Source organism: Lissotriton vulgaris, chromosome 3_2 (genome assembly GCF_964263255.1).
Source record: "Lissotriton vulgaris chromosome 3_2, aLisVul1.2, whole genome shotgun sequence".
In the NCBI taxonomy this organism is placed as follows: Eukaryota; Metazoa; Chordata; class Amphibia; order Caudata; family Salamandridae; genus Lissotriton; species Lissotriton vulgaris.
This window is the reverse complement of record NC_141690.1, coordinates 296395221-296415070: the sequence shown is the minus strand read 5'-3', so window position 1 is coordinate 296415070 and position 19850 is coordinate 296395221. Positions and strand designations below refer to the sequence as shown.

The 19850-nt window shown below is 44.4% G+C and overlaps 1 protein-coding gene across 1 annotated transcript in view; it reads left to right on the top strand.

Moving 5' to 3' along the window:
• The window catches only part of LOC147725746 (extracellular calcium-sensing receptor-like), a 96008-nt gene extending 80030 nt beyond the window's left edge, over nucleotides 1-15978 (top strand). Inside the window, exons 2-3 of the mRNA XM_086964490.1 lie at nucleotides 622-913; nucleotides 15073-15978. Of these exons, the coding sequence (XP_086820616.1) occupies nucleotides 622-913; nucleotides 15073-15978 (1198 nt within the window). The remainder of the gene's footprint in view (nucleotides 1-621; nucleotides 914-15072) is intronic.
• Nucleotides 15979-19850: the final 3872 nt, after the last annotated feature.

Below are 19850 nucleotides of genomic sequence, written 5' to 3'. Positions count from 1 at the left end.
CCAGCTGACACCACGGAGTTCAATCCTCGGATGGATAATCACAAGTGGTTCATTTCTTTCCTAAGAATGGAAAACAAATGGTGCTGGGGAGTCTAACTACTGCCAACCGCTATTCAGATTGGTTGTCAAAGAGCCAATCGGAGGCGTTGGAAAATAGAGATGAGCTCTAAATGTTTTAGGTAGTTTGGATTGCTGATTCAGTCAGAGTTGCTTCTATGTTAAGACCATGCTGATTGGCCGCTGGCCCTTGCGCATGGGTTACCTGTGATTGGATAGATCAGTGGGGACTATTCCCTCCTATTGCAGCAGTCCATGGCTTGCAGAGAGATTCCTTCCATGGCTTTCCTGTCATCTGAAGTTGTGCTAGAGTAGGCATGTTTTCTAGATTGTCCACTTCTAGACAGACAATGACGCATTTTGCTCATCCTATCCCAGAACTAGACAGAAAACGAAAAGGAAAGCGTCACTAGTCTTGATATAGACTTTTTATGACATGCAAACAAACTCCTCTTCCATATAGAGCCTTTCTTATTGTTCCTATTCTTATTTTCTAAAGTGGTCATTTTATTTAGATTTTTTGTGAAAAATCAATAATTTTGTTCTATGTTATCCACTCTTTAGGGCTTCTTTGCAGTCCGTTGTGAATGGCCTGGTCTTCATCTACGCCATGGAGGAGATTAATAGAAACCCTACTCTCTTACCAAACCTCACGCTGGGGTACCATTTATTCGACTCCTGTGCTAGTGAGATAAAAGCTCTTCAGAGCACCCTGAGCATCATGTCCAAGCAAAGTGAGCCAGTTCCAAACTACAGGTGTAAGAGTGAAGGTGCCCTGGTGGGTTTCATCGGAGACACGTCCTCATCCACGACCTACTCCATGGCCCAACTCCTGGCGCTCTACAAATATCCGCAGGTAGGAGGATGCTTTACTTCAACTCTTTCATTATATTTTTGTCGTAAGACACTATAAGGTTTTAGATATGAGGAGGAGTGAACCTCACCTGGCACAGACATCAGAGCTTTGATATTTGCATATAAAATTATGGTCAAGATGCAAAACCTGCCAAGAAACTGACAAGGTGTGAATTAGACCAACCCATATCCTGTAACCTTGGGCCGGATTCTGCAAAGCTCAAAGCTCTGCTGCTCATCTTGTAGATCCTGTTTCTTCCACAGGGACGTATTGCAGGGGCGCATTTGGAAGTGGAGGTCGGTCTTCATCTGATGTACCTTTGTGTGGTTGTCTAGAGTAAAGAGAGTTAGAAAGAATTCTCATTTAAACACTTGTGTAGCCCATTCGGCTCTTCAATAAAGACAAGGGTTTGGTAACTATGGGTAAGTGTATTTATTACAGCTTGATAAACAAACAAAAAAAAGGTATGATGGAAATGAAGCATTACAACAAATATATTAATGCATCATTGAGGATTGTGGCGAGACAATAGTAGGCCTATTAATAGCGCAGATGAAAAAACCCAAATACATAAGAATACAATTCAATGTTCAGCTTAAAAACTCTGCTCCGCCTTCCTCACCATGAATAAAGCTAACAGTCATCTAGCGGGAATTCCAAAGCTAAATTTGGGGATAGGAGTCACTGTGTGAGCGGACCCAATACACCTCACACAGGATGTCTTGAGTTATCTGTTAATACACTGAATAGCATTCTTTACCGAAAATTAAGTGCAGCTCGTAGCTGGATTTGTGCCTCACTGCCTTACCGCTGCCACAGGACTCGGGACTCCAAGGACCAGCAGCCCCGTAATTACCTTCACCTGTGCCTGCCACCTATATTACTGCTCGCGGCTCCTGCTTCGGGGGACACGTGGGGCGCGTGCCGGGCGAAGTCCGGGCCAAGGGCGGGCACGTTCAATCCTGTTTGAGCCTGGAGGAGACCGGACCGGGCCCCCCCTCTAACATTTACCATTTTGAAGCTGGTCTATTGTCCTGTAAGTACTTTTAGATTACTTGCATTTGGTCTACATAATGGCTGGGCGCGAAGGAAGGGGGAAGAAAAGTGACGACGGGCGGCTATGTAGCTGGATCGCTAGATCAATTTAAGACGAGGGCCACGTCTGTCTTGACTCATGAGACAGCCTTAACAGAGCGTCGGCTCTCTCAGGACCCAGTCTTTACCAAAAGATCTTCGCTAGGAGCTCTGTCGAACGCTCGTACACCTGAGCGGCATCAGCAAAGGGCCGCTGTTGCTGGGTCCCCGAGTCGGATTAATACCCAGTCATTACAAGATTTGGACAACATTTCCCTGATAGGAGAGTTGGCACAGCTGACGGCAAGGACTGATAATTTACTGACAGATCCCAACGACATTACATTAATATGTAATTCTGAAGCACCTAGTACTTCTTCACGATACAGGGGCACTCCGAAGGGGCTATCCCCAAAAGGAAGCGGGGAGGAGCAGTCCAGCGGGGAAGAAAGCCAAAGATACCAAAGCTTAATAGCAATAAGGACTCTCTTACTGTGGGGCCAAAATCCATCGAAGGACTGCTGGAGACCCCACCGTCAATAAGCATTCTCCACGCGGATAACACTGCGCATATACCATGTATGGCAGAAGAGTATTTTTTGTTGAAAGTGGGTGCTCTTATATTATCATCATTGCAGCCCCTGGAGGGAAGATTATTATTAATAGAGAAAAGGTTAGCAAAAATTGAAGCACTCTCTAGGTCTAGCTTGGAACTTATTAAGGATAAATCGGTGGACTATGGCCAAAGACAATCAAAGCACGTGTCTGAAGGGCTTTTGGGTTCTAATCCTTCTTTGGCTCGTGGCCGACCTCCCAACCTTCAGGATTCCACTGTGACTAGGGTAATTTCAACCGACCCAACTACTATCACTGGTACAGAGGACTGTCCAGCCATGAAAAGCAAGCAAAGCCCTACAACAGCCGGGAGAGGGCCAGTTGAAAATTGTAGATGGCATCACAAATGGTAAACCTAATGCTGAAGATACAAAGATTACCCTTCCACATATCGACCTACCCGCCCGAAAGCTCACCCTATGTTGTTGTTCTAGCTGGGGTTCCCGAAGTGGGCAGTGGTGGAATTGAATCCCATATTGAACTAAAAAACATATCTATTCACTGGCTGAACAATAATAGACCTCTTCCTAGAAATGTTCAATGTCAAATTGTATTTGTCAGAAGAGTGGGATGGGTAGGACGCAGACCCAAAGATATGGAGGGGGATTGTATTGTCATTAATTTTAAGGATAGTAGGGCGGTGGAGCATGTTTGTATGGGTTCCCCTAAAAACTCCCACTCTATAATCCAGACTTTGGACCTAAGTTATTTCTATCCTCCCCCTAACCATGGTGTGAATTCAGGCTATTATGGTAAAAATAGGGGATGGCAAGGCCAACATGTTAGGCAGAGTCTTAAAGAAGAGGTGGGTAGCAATCTGCACTTACTAGGTGTACCAGTAAGTAATAGATCTAGTGTATTAGATCTGGTGGATTGTCTTCCATTCACTTCCCCTCCCATAGCCATAACACTTAAGAGGCAGAGGGATATACATAGTGGAAAGATGCCTGGGGGAAGAACCAAGATCTTTTGATCAGTGAGGTAACAGGGCTTACAGATAGTGAAAGAACACCTATAGTTGATTCCGATGTAGAAGATGTGAACCTTGTTCCACCAACGGATACATATATCCCACCCAGCGAAGTTAGATTATCCCCCCAAGTAGTAGTCCCTCTCCTTTCCTGTATTGATCTCCCTGAGTTGTTGGATACCGCAGGGCCAAAGGTAAATGCAGTGAGTGGCCCGGAAGGACTTCCTGGGGGCCTTAGAATGATGTCATGGAATATCGCGGGCCTTGCTGCTATACTTGACTTGCCAAATGGGGGTGATTATATTGACTCTCATAGGATTTGCCTCTTTCAAGAAACCTGGGCCCTAAGCCCCATTTATAGAGTGGGGTTTGTGGCATATTGTGATTCAGCTGTCAAGGGCCCCAGAGGTAGACCATCGAGGGGCTTATGTATATGGGTGGGAACTCACCTCGGATGCGAGGTGAGAAGAGTTGATACTCACTCTCCAGACATTATTTGAATCCTTTTGACCCACAGAAATTTACCAAAACTGGCCATTATTAACGTTTATTCTCGGCCATTTCAGCATGGTGGGACATCCTCAACCCTAGATTCCCTGGCCAGTCTTCTCAGGTAATGTGTCCTTTTTTATTGGTGGGTATTTTAATTGCCACTATGAACCCCTTGATGGGTTTATGAAACCTATTACTATCGATGAGGATGCAATCTGGTCAATCCCATCACCCAATACATATCCGATAAAGGGGTGGACCCCACTAGTCCTCCAAATGACCTGCCTTACACTTACCTTCTCTCTGAGGGCCTGTAATGGGCGATTCCCAAGAGACATCCCAGGGCATCCAACCTTCAAGACACCAGGACAGGCATCAGTAATTGTCTATTTTTTATCTAGTGTTGACGTTTGGCATAAAGTGGCAGATTTTAGCCTTGATCAGCGCTCCGAAAGTGACCATAACCCTTTGGTCACCCTGCTAGATTTTTGTATGATTGAAACAGATCAAGGTACTGTAAACCCCCCTAGAAACGATCTCAGAGTAGTTGACGGAGGGAGACGTATTCACTGGGCCACAATAAATCAATCCCCAGAAATGTCAAGAATGTACAATAGTGTTATTCCCCTCCTAGAAAAGCTAAGCTTTGCCCTAGGAAACCCTGCCAACCCAGGACCCGGTGAAGATCTGGGGAAATCCACCCGGAAATGGTTGCAGCCTTGGGGGACTTCTTTTATAGTAGTAAGCCTTCCAAGTGTAAACACCGTGGGGATAAAAACCCCTGGTTTAAGCAGGGGGTGTAGGGTGGGAAAGCATACTCTATTACTATCCCTTAAGGGGGGTGACAGCCTACGTATTAGGGAAGCTAGGGCCTTTTAAAAAAATTTTTTTAAAGCAAAATCAGAATGGGAAGCAGATAGATGGCAGGCTATTAAGATCGCCCTAGATTCAAAAGATGTTAGAGTTTTTCGGAATTCGGTCCACACTGGGAAAACAGAGGGCAAGACCACTATTGAAGCAAATATTGGTGAGGGTACACAGACAAAATATCGATTTTTAAATATCGATATACAAAAATATCGAAGTTTAAATATCGATGGGACAAAATATCGAAGGTAAGTAATATCGACAGTCTTAATATCGATATTAGTATGATATCAGTAATATCGAAGTTTTAAATATCGATGTCAATAATATCGAAATAAATAACTTCGATGTTACTAATATCAATTTTTAAATACATTTTGTGTATATTATATTGTATTTATTATGTTTTATTATTTATTTTTAATGTAATTTAATTAAATATTGTCTTTTACTTCTGTAGCGGGTTGTGGGTTTATAGGGGAGTAGGGTGGGAAGTAATTTAATTATGTTAAATTAAGTATTAATTAGTAGGAATTATTAATTAATTAATTGAGAAATAATTTTTAATTAATTTTAATTAATTGATTAATTGATAAATATGTTCTGTAGCGGGTTATGGGTTTATAGGGGAATAGGGTGGGAAGTAATTTAATAATAATTAATTAATTAATATATGTTTGTACATATTTTAATTATTAATTAATTGGTAATTAATTTAAATTAATTAGTTAATTAATTAATATAATTTTGTACATATTTATAATTATTAATTAGTTGGTAATTAATTAATATTAATTATTTAATTACATTAATTATAGTAATTTTTTTATATATAATTTTTTGTTATTCTTAATTAATTTGGAAAATTAATATTAATTATTAAATTAAATTAATTACAGCTAATGTGCTAATATATTTACTTTATTGTTATTGTTAATTAATAATTAATTGGTAATTAAATAATATTAATTAATTTTGGGTAAAGGAGTATTTTTAGGGTTCAGGGTCAGTTTTCAGTTTTTGGGTAAAGGGGTATTTTTAGGGTTCAGGGTCAGTTTTCAGTTTTTGGGTAAAGGGGTATTTTTAGGGTTCTGGGTCAGTTTTCAGTTTTTGGGTAAAGGGGTATTTTTAGGGTTCAGGGTCAGTTTTCAGTTCATGGGTAAAGGGGTATTTTTAGGGTTCAGGGTCAGTTTTAAGTTTTTGGGTAAAGGGGTATTTTTAGGGTTCAGGGTCAGTTTTCAGTTTTTGGGTAAATGGGTATTTTTAGGTTTCAGGGTCAGTTTTCAGTTTTTGGGTAAAGGGGTATTTTTAGGGATAAGGGTCAGTTTTCAGTTCATGGGTAAAGGGGTATTTTTAGGGTTCAGGGTCAGTTTTCAGTTTTTGGGTAAAGGGGTATTTTTAGGGTTCAGGGTCAGTTTTCAGTTTTTGGGTAAAGGGGTATTTTTAGGGTTCAGGGTCAGTTTTGGGTTTTTGGGGTACAGGGATATTTTTAGGGTTCAGGGTCAGTTTTGGGTTTTTGGTGTACAGGCGTACAGGGTAAAAACCAAAAAATATTACATTAAATCAAATAAATAACATTAAAAAAAATAATTACATTACATTATTAAGCGTTTTATTTATTTTAAATGTATATGTATTAGTTTTAATTTTGTTTTAATATTTTTATTTAATATTTGTAAAATTATATGTATTTTAAAATTATTTTTACATTATTATTAATACATTTAAAAAAACGATATTTTTGATTCCGATATTTTTGTACTACGATATTATTTTTTCGATATTTTTGTACTTACCTTTATGAAGATAGGATTCCGATATTTTTGATGTCGATATTTTTGCTCCGATATTTTTGTATTTCGATATTCTGTCTGTCGATATTATGTCAGACATTCCTTGGTGAGGAAGCCTGGCGTCTATATTTTAAAGAGTTATATTTAACTCTGCCAACTGAACCAAGTGTGCCTCCAGTCTGTTGTTTGACCACCGATCCTTCATGGAATATACCACCTTGCACCTTGGCTGAGGTCCAAATAGCCTTAGCCAAGCTCCGACTGAACAAAGCTCCAGGATTAGATAGAATTCCTGAGGTCCTGTACAGAAGCGAACAGGTAGTGTGGGCTCCTTATCTTCAATCACTTTTTAACGCAATTCTCCATGGTCTTCCTGCCCCTCCCACGTGGGCTGGGGCAGAGATTGTCCCTATTTATAAAGCCTCATTGATGTATTGCAACATTTCTTTGCAAGGGTGCTATTCGAAAGACTACAGGAATGGATTCAAGACCATGATATTCTGACCCTTTTGCAAGCAGGTTTTAGGGCCAAAACTTCCACTGTAGATCAGTTATTTCAGCTCCAGTTAATCTACTGGAAGCACGTAGTTCTGGAAGGTGGGAGCCTATATCTAACCTTGTTGTGTCACAACTTTTCACATAAATATGGTTACGGTCACCACACTTGGGGTTATGTGAATGTTTTTCTCAAAAATTGTTTTCAATGTTTACTTAATGTTTTTGTGTGAAATGTATATAAATTTCTGACTTTTGTAGAAATAAAGTGCCTAGTTCAGTGAAATAGGCTATAACCATTGGGTTGTTCAGTGAGCTTGTCAGTGTAAAATGTAATGATTGAATCATAGTAATATATAGAAGAGATCACCAGTATATAGTTTTCTATCGGGCAGGGCAATCAATCAAATTGCCACAAACTGTTATCAAACATTTTAAATGAGTTCCTTGTGAACGTTGTTTCTTTAGTACAACTGTACTTACCCAGTTTGCAAGGACTTATGGGCTGCTCTTGTTTTGTTTAATAATAATAATAATAATAATAATATATAAACAGGCCAGGCGGAAATGGATTATCCAACTTTGTAGGAACCGGGGCGTTAGGAGCTATTATGAAATTTTTAGGATCCTAAAATCAGACACTGACCCGGTTTATGTGGTTGCAATTTCGAAATTTCTGTTTTCTATGTGGTCAACACGAAGGAATTTGGTAAAATCAGATCAGACCACAAGTAATTTGTAGCATTTCATCTTTTCCCATACCCGCCACTTTGAATAAATCCTGGAATTATTATTGTCAGTACGAGGTTGACGGAGGTAAACCCTAAAAGTTACAGTAATATACATTACTGTGCTGGAATGCGATCACATGCTTTTTTAATGAACACTTTTTACTTAATGATATTCTCATTGTATGTTTTAACTAATGAAATTCCCAAAATGATGATGTTATAGTTTTAATTAGTGGTATTATCTTTTTATTTATGCCTAGATTCTAATGTTTCCTATGATTTTGTAATTTTAATCTAGCATTGATTTGGAATTGATGTAAATTTAATGTGCTTTTATGGCTATAATAGTCACAATAAAGTTTTCTTGAATGAAAGAATGAAAATTACTCCATCCCATTGGACACAAATTGCACTCCATTATCAGAGACAATTTCTTTGGGACAACATTCCCTCATAAACAACTTCTGTAAAGATTTAATATCAGCATACGTTGTAGGCTTCCACATGAAATATACCTCCCATCACTTGCTGTGGTGATCCACTATAACTCAAGCATGCTTGGGTATTTGTGGTGAAATGTTGAATGGACCTATGAAATCGCTAGGCAATTTTGACCACTCCCCAAAAGGTAACACACTGGGCTGAAGTATCATGGTCTCAATCTTCATGCTTTTGTCACTATTAGCACAAAAGACACATGTTCTAACATTGGCATCAATCTCAGAGTCCATACCAGTGATGGCGCGGGGATTACAAGCTCAGTTTACCATACTCACCTGTGCCCATGAAAATTCACACCTTTAAACGGTAATGCGACTTAACTACCTGCCTATCAGAATATTATTCCTCCTTAGGACTTATACCTGTACACCATGACTTACCAAATCCTTGTCACTTGTGCTCTAAGGCCTAAATCTCGTGGATCAAAGGAGTTAGAATAATAGGTGGTAAATAACATTTACCTTAATGAAAATAACCACAGACTCGGGTAAGTTTTAAACACTTTATCTGTGCAATATATTATGAGTCAGCTGCCACAGTAGTGATATTAGGGGCTTTACAAGTAAGAAAAGAATAATCAAAGCATAATATTTGCAAGACTTTAAGATAATACCTTTAGACATTGGTACCAGGGAAGGGTGAGAAAGGGAAATGATACAAGGACATACCACACAGATTATATTTTCCTAGAATGGTGCAAGGACCAACCCTGGCCACAGACTGGGCCGAGAAAAAGGGCTGCTGACTAATCAGGTGCCAACGGGACAGGACAGGTGCAAGACAGGACAGGTGTCCTCTGCTAAGTGCCACACCAGCGTCACACCCCTCACTGCAGCTACACTTGGACCCCGACTGGGTAGATCGAGTCTCCTTCCTCAACAAAACTCCCCGATTCTTCTGTCAGGGTGCTCAACCAGTACTCTGCTCTCGATTCTCCTTCAGCATACGTTGAGTCAGTGACAGGTCTGTGACAAGTCGGACAATCTAACTGACTAAGCCTACCATAGTTATACTATTTTCCAGGGCAATGTACCATAACATAGCATAACAGGTGTATTTGTAAAGCGCACGATTACCCGTCGGTGTCCTGGCACTGAATAACAGATGTTTATTGTTACCCAACTCAATGGTACTCATGTACCACCCCCAATGTTGAGAAAATGTGTATTCACTTTATTTGATTGGTCAGAAAAAGGAGGAAAGGTCATCACGCCAAAACAGTGTGAGGTCATTTCCATTCGATATAGTTGATCAATGTTCCAGCCCATTATTTACTTTCCTATGATTTTATTTCCACCCAGCAATATTATTTCAAATTCGTATACAACGTATAAATACAATCAATATTTCTTCCTCTCGTGGGGTCAGACGGTCAGTTTCCCAGGCACATCGTGGGCAAGATGAACTTTGGCAGTCTTTCGATGCCAGGGCTTCAAGGTTCTCTGAGTTTGAGTGTGCATGTACAGCAGATTCAAAATGGCTCTCGTGGGGTCAGACGGTCAGTTTCCCAGGCACATCGTGGGCAAGATGAACTTTGGCAGTCTTTCGATGCCAGGGCTTTGAGGTTCTCTGAGTTTGAGTGCGCATGTACAGCAGATTCAAAATGGAATTTTCAGACACACTTCAGGCCCAAATACGAGCTAATAATAAAGTCATAGAGAGACATATTAGAATACAAAAATAAATGAATGCACTGTATACCACATATTTCCACTCTAACCACATTACTTTATTTTAACTATATCATTAATAGTTAAGCAGAACACACAAGGTTTAGTTCAGGCACAGCATATCCATTAGCATGTGAGGTTTGAAGCGGCCATCTTTGGCACTAGTGCGCAGCTACAAAGAATTCCCACCAAAAGCAAAGATACGTCATACTACGTAGATGTAGCAGACGGATGCGCAGAAAGGTTCCCGCGTTTTCGTGCCATTTTAGGACACTCGGGTTACTGTTAGTAAAGCACAGAGGAAAGCTTCCCGTAGATACTAAAATGTTGGTTAATTTGTTACATGTTATTTCGAGAGGATTGAATCCAAGCAAGTTTCTGTACCTATGAAACCTTGCTCCATCACCAGGCCACCAACAACTCTCTCTGATCTTCCTTTTAGCAATGGTTTGTTCCAGATGACCCTCATGTCGATCAAAATAATCTTGTAATCTTGCGTCTTAACCCACTGAAGGGAATTAACTTATCAAGTCCAATCAGCATTTCTTTCTTTTCAACAGACAATTTATCAGCCACCTTGACATACGTCTGTAATCCAACAGGAACAGACTGCTCTTTAGGCCATCCTTGTGTCACCCGTTTCTTTACACATACCAGAACCTCATCTTCTGCCATGCTGTAATTCCACTCTTCCTCAGTAAATGCATTACCCTCGCATACATCTGCACTCGCTATCAGGCACTCTTCATCCCAATTAATAGGCTGACCGTTATCATTTATGGAAGATCGCTATAAATAATCTGCCTGGAAATGTTTTCCCCAGAGATGTATTGTGTGATAAAATCATTTAGCAACAATTTAGAAGTTAAGGGCATATTTACAAGAGTTGCTGCTAAGCCGTATTTTCATTGCTTGGCTGCATTATTACAATAGATTGTTACATGGCGTTGGGATCAGCTCCACCAGATTGCAGAATAGAGCAGCCAGGACCTAGTTCAGCACAGGTCAACCACCCCCAACCCACCTAACAGTCAGGATGACCCACCAGAGCCCCAGAGGAAGAGGATATGCAGAATCAGGGCCCCATTTATGAAAAGTGGTGCATCTTTCTGACCCCCTGGAGACCGATGCCTGGAAGCATAGATGGTCCCCGGTGGCTCCATGTGAGAAAGTGAGTTCCTGATGCAGTACCCCCCCCCCCCTCACTTTTTGCCTGATACCTGATGCACTTTTCCTAGGTGTGCCCTGGGTCCCAGCCAATCAGGTACCCAGAGCCTGTGTTCCTTCCCTAAAAACTATACTAAAGCCTAAACCCAATTGGCATCTCTGGCCACATATCAGCCCCTAGTAAATGGTACCCTAGGTACCCAGGGCCTTGTGACCAGAGAAGACCCCTAAGGGCTGCAGCACTTATTGTGCCACCCTTAGGGGCCCTGTACCCTGACACCAACACACTGCCTTTGCAGGCTGAGTGTCTAGGTGCAGAACTAAACAAAGAGTCGACATGGCAGACATCCCTGTGTGCCATGCCCACAACCCCACTGCCCTGGCATACATCAGCCACCCCTCTAGCTGGGTGCCCTATGCCAGTGGTGTGGGCAAAGGTGCATGAGCCCTTTTCCCCTACAGTACCCAGGGCCATTCCTGGGCACTGTAAGTACAGTGATGCCATTAAGAGTATATGGTTCTGCGAGGTTGTCATTCCGAACTTCACAGCACCATAATGGCTACACTGAACACTGACAAGTGTTATATCAAACTTCTCAGCACATTAAACCCACACTGATGCCAGTGTGGGATTTAATGTAAAATGCACTACAGAGGGCATCTTAGAGATGCCCCCTGAAACCTAACCTACAATCCACATCTGGGCTGAGTGGCTGCAGAGGCTGCCACACAGCAGACATGTTGCTGGACCCCTGGGTGGAGAGCCCCCACTCTCCTGGGCCTGCAAGAATGCACATCCTTGGGCGAGGTGCTAGGTCTCCTCCCCCAGGATAGGCAGGGGGAAGCTTCAAAGGCATACCGCGTCCCTGAGCTTCTCCAGACCATTTGCTGTACCCAGCAACTGGCCCCCACCAGTCCTGACCCCCACGACCCCGGGCTGAGGCCATCTTGAAGATGAGGAGCCCTGCCCAATCACAGCTAGGCTCCTGACCCCTCCCACAGGAGAGGAGCAGTCTAGGGGGTGTACCCACCGCAGGACAGGGACCTTCTGGTCCCTGTCCTTGCCCTACCTGTAACACCCCTAAATTCAGTATTTAGGGGCTCCCTGAACCTTCCTTCCTTAGATCCAGATACCAAGAAACAAGAACAAGAAACAAGAAGACCTGCCGTGCAGCTGCTAAGAAGAGGAACACACCAACTGATTTGGCCCCAGACCTACCGGCCTGTCGACCCTCGAACCTGCTCCTGCTAAACCCCGGCGTCTCCAGTGGTCAGCAACCTAAAAAAACCCTGTAGGACCTGATGGCCTTGTGACTCTGACTAACTGGGTCTCCCACGAGCAGTGGTACTGCTCAAAGCAAGTAACAAGCCCTGGCATTAGCCCGGAACTGAACTGAGAACCCTGCACACTCTGCACCCACTAAGCCTGGCCTGTGCTGGAGTGAACCAAGACCCTGAGGACAGCCACACGGCGATTCTGACTCGGAATCCAGTGCCCAAGGACCCTCCTCGACGACCCAGACGACGCCTGCAGCCTCAGGACAAAGGACCCCTCCGACCGAGACCAGCCGGAGGTAAGATTTCCCGACCTCAAAAGACACCCACGCACCCGGCACCCCAAGGCCCCCTGTGCCCAACTCCTGGGTGCCTACCATCCTCCAAGATCCCAACTTACCCCTCAAAGTGTTGGTCGCTCCTGAAGATCCACCGTCCCCGAGCCTGCAGCCTTTGTTCCCTTTTCAAGATTCTCATTGGATAACATTGAGCTCCCGACGGCTCAAAAGCACCCTGCACCCAGCCACCGAGTGACCCTGGCAGTGCAACCTGTACCCTATTCTACTTCCCTATTTGCCCTGAGCAAGTGACCAGGAGCCCAGCTCCCACAGCCGTGCTAGCCAGCAGCCACCAACCGAAGGCCCCTGCCTCTCATTGGATAACATTGGGCCTAACCACCTCTGCACCCGGACACCCCTGTGCCGCTGAGGGTGTACTAACTGCACCTATATGACCCTGTGGGACCCCTGAGTCTATGCCCAGAACCTTAACTTCACCAGTCGAGTACTCACCTGAAAAAGGATGAGTCACTTTCCTGCCATAGGATAACATTGACTGGTTTGACTCGAAACATCTTCTGTGTGAAGTTTTGAAACTTTAAAATATTCATTTAAAATCAGCCGAATATCAAAATCCAAAGTACTCACCTGTAATCAGGAGAGAAGCCAGTACTGTACCTTGTAGCCCAGTACTGAACCACAAAAGTAATCACAACTGTGTTTACTAGTAATCTAAATTTCTGCCATAGGAAACCAATGACTGGTTTTCTGTGAATTTCTTCTGTCTACTTTTGAAAATTACAAATATTCCTTAAAAATCGTACCTACTACTGAAATGTAATTGCTTACCTGTTTTACGTAGAGACCCCAGTGCTGGACTTAGGAGCCCAGTCCTGGATTACCAAAGCAACGAGGACGTACTTTAACTGCAACTTGATTTTCCTCCCATTGGATAACATTGCCAGATCTTCATTGAAAAGTTTCTAAGTGTGAACTTTTGAAATAGCTTCATATTTCTTAAAAATCATAGCAATAGCCAAATCATTTTTGCTAAACTGTTTCCAGCTTAGACTCCAAGACTGACTCAATGGTCCTGTCCTGGTATTACAAAAGTAATCGATAAAGTAACTAGCTGCATTTGTGTAGAAAACCCATTGAGCTCAATGTTAAATTGTGTTTAGAATTGTGTTGCCTACTGCAACCATTGTACCTATTGTGTTTACGAAGTTTATTGCTTCTTTGCAAAGTAATTATATGAGAGTACTCATATCGAGAAAAGTAAATTTTTATACCTGTTGGTTCTAAAAATAAAACACTTATATCTTTTGATCTAAAAACAATTGGCCTGGAGTTCAGTCCTTGAGTGTGTGAAACCTTTTGCTGACTGAGTATGTACGACAAATGCTTCACACTGTCCTCTGATATTGCCTTACTGCTCGACCAAGCTACCACTTTAGAGAGTAAGGTCACACCTGGCTTTAACCTCTGTTATACCTCTGGGGTTTGTGGACTCTTTACACACTGCACCATATTCTGGTCCAGTATATATAGAGCCACTTTCTCACACCCCAAGCCTGTGGGCCCGTGGACGCGCTGTGCTGGTGACGGAGTGGTTCCGTCACGGCTCGGCCGCCGCACCTGGTGGCGTCAATTCCGCACCTGGGCTGAGCGTTCTGTTGAGCGGGCGGGACCGTCACAAGCACAGCGTGCCCATGACTCGTGATGGAGTTGTTCCGTCACAAGCATGTTGGCGATGCAGCCCTCCCCTCCCTCCCAGCGCCGCAGCGGAATTATCGCCACGGCCAAGGGGTTGAAAGCTGTTTCAAAAAACCTTTGAAAAATTAGTTTGTTGAAACTGTTTGATGGTTTGTATGAATTGTGGTGTTTTATGAACAAAGGGCCTGATTTAGAGCCCAGTGATTGGTTACTCTGTCCCAAATGTCATTGGATAGAATGCACCTGTATTACCGCAGACAGGATACATATCATGTTTGTGACAGCGTAACCCGTCACACGAACAATACATCTGGACCTAAACTGTTAAACATGTTATGACATTGTAAAAGTTTGTAATAGTCTGTTGTGATTTTTAATGAGAGCTGCGAATGGCACAAACTCATGATTCCTTTGCTGGTGCCTTTAGAGTTGAATATTTGTGGTATTCTCTGCCTCTTGCTTAGGATGTTGCCAGATTTTATTTAATGTTTATTTCACGCCTTTCTTCCTTGCAGATCAGCGACGGCGCTCAGACCCCTGTACTCAGTGACAGAACAAGATTTCCAACGTTTTACCGGACAGTCCCAAACGAGCTCTCCTTCTACGCTGGAGTTGCTCAGTTGTTGGAGTATTTCCACTGGACGTGGGTGGGTCTTCTGACCACTGATGATGACGGTGGGGAGAGGGCGCTGCGGGAACTGCGGGCGGTGGTTGGCCAGGCTGGAGGCTGCATCGAGTTCTCCTATATGATTCCTGCTTATTTTACTCTCACTTACGCTGTGAACTTGCAAACTGTCATGGACGCCATCAGGATATCCACCGCCAAGGTGATCATTGTCTACAGCAGCCCAATGGCCCTTACAAGTTATTTCACTTTCAAAGTTTGGGCTAGGTTACCTCGTAAAATCTGGATTCTGTCAGCGTCTACCTGCAACATTTTAGGCTCTTTTCTACTCTCCAAAATATTCAATGGAAGTCTAGCATTTTGTATCCAAAAAGGAGAAATGATTGGATTTCAAGATTTTGTCGATGAAGTAACTCCATCAAAGTTTATCGATGATACCGCTCTGACAGCTCTATGGCAGATGCAATTCATGTGCGTGGTAAAGGATGGACACGATGATGACTTCTTGGACAGTTCTTCTGATCTTCTTTGCTCAGGAAACAAGACGTTTCGGATGTTGAGAGAATTTCAGCGCATGAACTACAGAGAGACATACAGTGTTTATAAGGCCGTCTACACATTGGCGTGTGCTTTACATGACATGTATTCATCAGATCCTGGGCCAGGAGCTGACCGCATCGTTTGGAGCTCCAGGAAGGAACCATGGAAGGTAATCAAGGATCCCGTGCAAAAGGGAAATGTATCACATTTACAATTAAAAGAGGAAAGTGGTTTTTGGGATTACCAGGTTATCTGACGATGGTGTAGATTGCAGATTTCAGAGGTTGGTCTGAGAAAAAAACTTTGCTACAGTACATTTTGCAGAATGTACAAATATTTATTAATGGAGAATGTCTGACCAATTATCTGGAGCCAAGGAAACGTATGAGGAAATAAACAATTCTGTAACTAATATTCCCAGTTGCACATACAATTATGATCTCACTTAATTAGCAGTATCCTTTGAGGTGACCGACTCTCTGCTAAAGTAAATACGGCTGCAGAGGCTGAGTTCTCCTATCTCAGTTGTAAAGTAAAATTACTGTAGTGGTGGGCTAGGTTAAGTCCTCCATTGTTCATCTACCACATCCCCTTTTGGAGAGAATTGATGATCAAGGCAATTTAAGAATGGTCCAAGGAGCCCCCTCCTCTTGGTTAATTACATTTTACACTTTTCTGCTAAGGTGTGTGGTGGAGTCTTGCTGGAGTAGGCCTTCCGTACTTGGTAAATCCAAAGCTGAGTCTTGTACAGCAGCAGACGGGCTTCTGCCTGATCTTATGTGTCCACCAACAGGTCTTTGCATTATGATGTTTGCCTGGAAGTCCCTCCCATGCAGACAGCACGTTAACTATTTCACAGACCGCATCTCTGCGTGTGACAGGGTGAACCATGGTTGGCTTTGAAGGAAGTCACCCTAGTGCAGCATCTTCATGCTTCTCCCTAGGTTTAGGTCCAGATGGGCAGCAGTGGGCAGGCTACCTAGGGAACTGAAACCTCAAGTAGATTAAAACATGGCCATGCATCAGCGCCCATTCTTTCTACTCTATATCTTTGCGGTGCATCCAAAGTCTCTGCAGCATCTCATGGATTTTCATCAAGGCATGTTCCTTTTTTTTTGTTTTATGCTTCAAGTGTACAAAATATCACTTTGACCATTGGTCGGGGGTTGGAGTGTGAGTGTAATGCAGATAGTCTTGCTGTCCCTTATAAGAATTCGACTGATCTAAAGTGCTGCAGACATCATTGCATAAATAGTATTGGGGCAATAATTGAATCAGTCTGGCACCCTTCCTATCCGAACCCATGGAAATCAACTGCGGAATACCCAAAGGATCATCGCTCAGCCCCACTCTCTCCACCATCGTCGGACAGCACGGACTCATCATAGAATCCTATGCCGATGACACCCAGCTTATCCTCTCCCTCACCCAGGACCCCACCTCCACCAGGCTCCGCTTCCAGGAAGGAATGCAGGACGTTGCATCCTAGATGAGCAGCAACTGCCAGAAGCTCAACTCGGAGAAGACAGAGGTCCTCGTCCTCGGAGCCTCCCCCTCTGCATGGGACAACACTTAGATGTTCCACAAGAGGATGCGCACTGGCTGGGGGGTGTGAGGAACGAGTGCTGCCATGTGTGATCTGAGGGACCATGGAGGTGCCTGGCTGCTCATAGGGGAAGTAAGCACTATGTTATGTGAAGCGGTGGAGGAGAAAGGGTGCGCTATTTTGGAGAAACTGTATAGGCAGGGGAGCGGTGTGAGTAGACACAAGGTGGGGTTGGGGTTATGGCAGGTAAGGGGACAGACAGGTAGAGTAGGGTGAGGATAAGTCTGGACCCAAGGAGTGGGCTGGTAGCAGGGGAGGAGAAAGAGGAGGGAGGTATGGTAAGGTAGGAAAAAAGGAGGAGAAGATATGAAGTGGGGGTAGAAAGGGGAAGGCAGGAAAGAGAGAGAAAGAGGGGAATAGCGAGAGGTGGACAGGCAAGGGGACCAGTCACATAGGTAGAATAACTACCGGTTGGCACCAGGCAGTGCTGAGGATGAGTGACCAGGAGTCACTAAAGGATGTGTTGGGCGGGGATCTGAAAGGAGGAGAGAGGATGGCAGTGAGAGAGGGGGGTAAGGTATGTGCAAAGGACGCAGCTCTAGGGATGCGGGGCTGTACGCTGCGGGTCTAAGCTTGTGGGCTGAAACTTGCTGGGTGGCTTCCTTCAGGCAGCAGGGTTGGCAGAGAGGTGTTCAAGTCCGCAGGTGCCTTTGTGGCCAGGGCTGGCGTCACATTTGTGTGGGGGGGAAATTCAAGCTCTAGGGACCTGTGGAGGGAAGAGGTGTGTTGGTGGGACACAAACAGCTGTGCAACAAAGAGGGAGGGGGAGAAGAGACCTTTCAGGTGGACGCCTATTAATCCGGGGTGTCATCCATGGGCTGGGGTCCAGATGCACCCATTTGTGGGTACCCATGCCCAAGCCATGTGATGCAGCTGGTGAGGGGGGTCAGAGTGGGAATGAGGAAAAGTATAGTCAGAGCCTCGCACATGGCAGGAGGTGGGGGGTAAGCAGCACACAGTTGGGTCCTGGTGGACCCTCCAGTATGGGACTGGGCATGTATATGGATGTGTCAGTGAGCGAGGGTGACCCCAAGACTTGGATTCAACGAGGGGGATAGGGAATGGGGCGACGCCCTCGGTGGTCATGAATAGAGTCAGGCAGGAGGAAAAAGGAGACGCACCATCCAGTTCCAATAAATCTAGAGAGTGTGTCAGCAGTTTTGCACAAGGTCGTAGCCACTGCCGGTACTGAGGGGATGAGCGACAGTGATGTTCAGAGGGATAAGGCAGGAATATCATGGTAGGCCCTTGATGCTGCGCACGCGCGTCTGGCCGTCAGATGGAGTATCTCCTGGGGTGGAGGGGACTCCCGGGATCAGTCAACGCATGGCACGTGAGGCACATAGGAGATAAGATGCATGCATGTGGCAATCAAACATTGAGAAGATAAACATTAAAGTTTGCAAAGAAACAGTCTCTGAATAAAGTAAGCTGGTACTCAGCATCTGACATGTCAGGGCGGTTGTAATTCATCAGGTCTTTGGATGCACTCTCCTTGACAGAGATGGGCTTCAGGGGGGAGCGTGGCTTGTCCCTGTTGGGCTCCTGTGTGAGCGCGACCACCGCTTGAAGAGCCTGGGTCCTGTCACCCAGGGAGTGAGCAACTCTATAAGGGTCCCTGTCTCTGTATTGGGAGCCTCCCAAGTTCCGACAGAGTCCACTGGATGGGGTCAGGAAGGAGAGTGATGGCAGGGTGGAGCTGTCTCCAGAAGCAGAGTCCATATCCTGAGGGATGAGACCTTCCAGGAATTGACTGAGATTCTCTGGGTTAAAAAATTTCTTTGAGACACCATCCCTGGTGATCTGGAGGCATGCGGGTTCGAAGAGGCCATATTTAATGTCCAATTGCCAGAGAACAGGCCTAACAGAGACGAAGGCCTTGCGAGGTTTGTTAGTTTCCTTGGAGAAGTCCAGTGCTATTCAGATCTCATGTCCCTCGAATGTGTACTGGCAGTGGGTGCGGGCTGAGGATATCAGTTTCTGGGCCTGTTTGTGGTGTAGAAAGCAGGCTATATATGGTCATGGGCACGCGGACGCGCCCCGTCAGGGAGGTCCAAGATGGTGGGCCCTCTGCATCTCCAAGGGATGGTCAAAGTTTAGTCCTGTGAGTTTCTAGAGTGTGGCCCCAAGGAAAAATTTGATGTCAGGGCCTTCCACGGTTTTCTGGAAATCTGAAAAGCGGCAGGTCCTGTCTTCCAAGTCTATTGGACTGATTCACAAAGTTAGGCTTTCGTCTCAGTTTTCCTTTGTGACTCAGGCCCTATGACTTTACTGCATAGGAATAGGAGTTCCTGGTCTCGTTCCGGTATGATGTTGTGGTGCTCCTCCAGCACAGAAACATGCTGGGTCAGGCAGTCCATGCAGATCTTTAAACTGGCTTTATCCATATGGATGCACTTGGTCTCCATGGCCAGGGCGGAGATGGTTGTCTCCAAGACCTCCAGTCCACAGCCCAAGGCCCACAGCCTACGGCTGAGATTTCCTACAGTATTTGCTTCATGGTGCCTTCCAGGGTGGCAGCC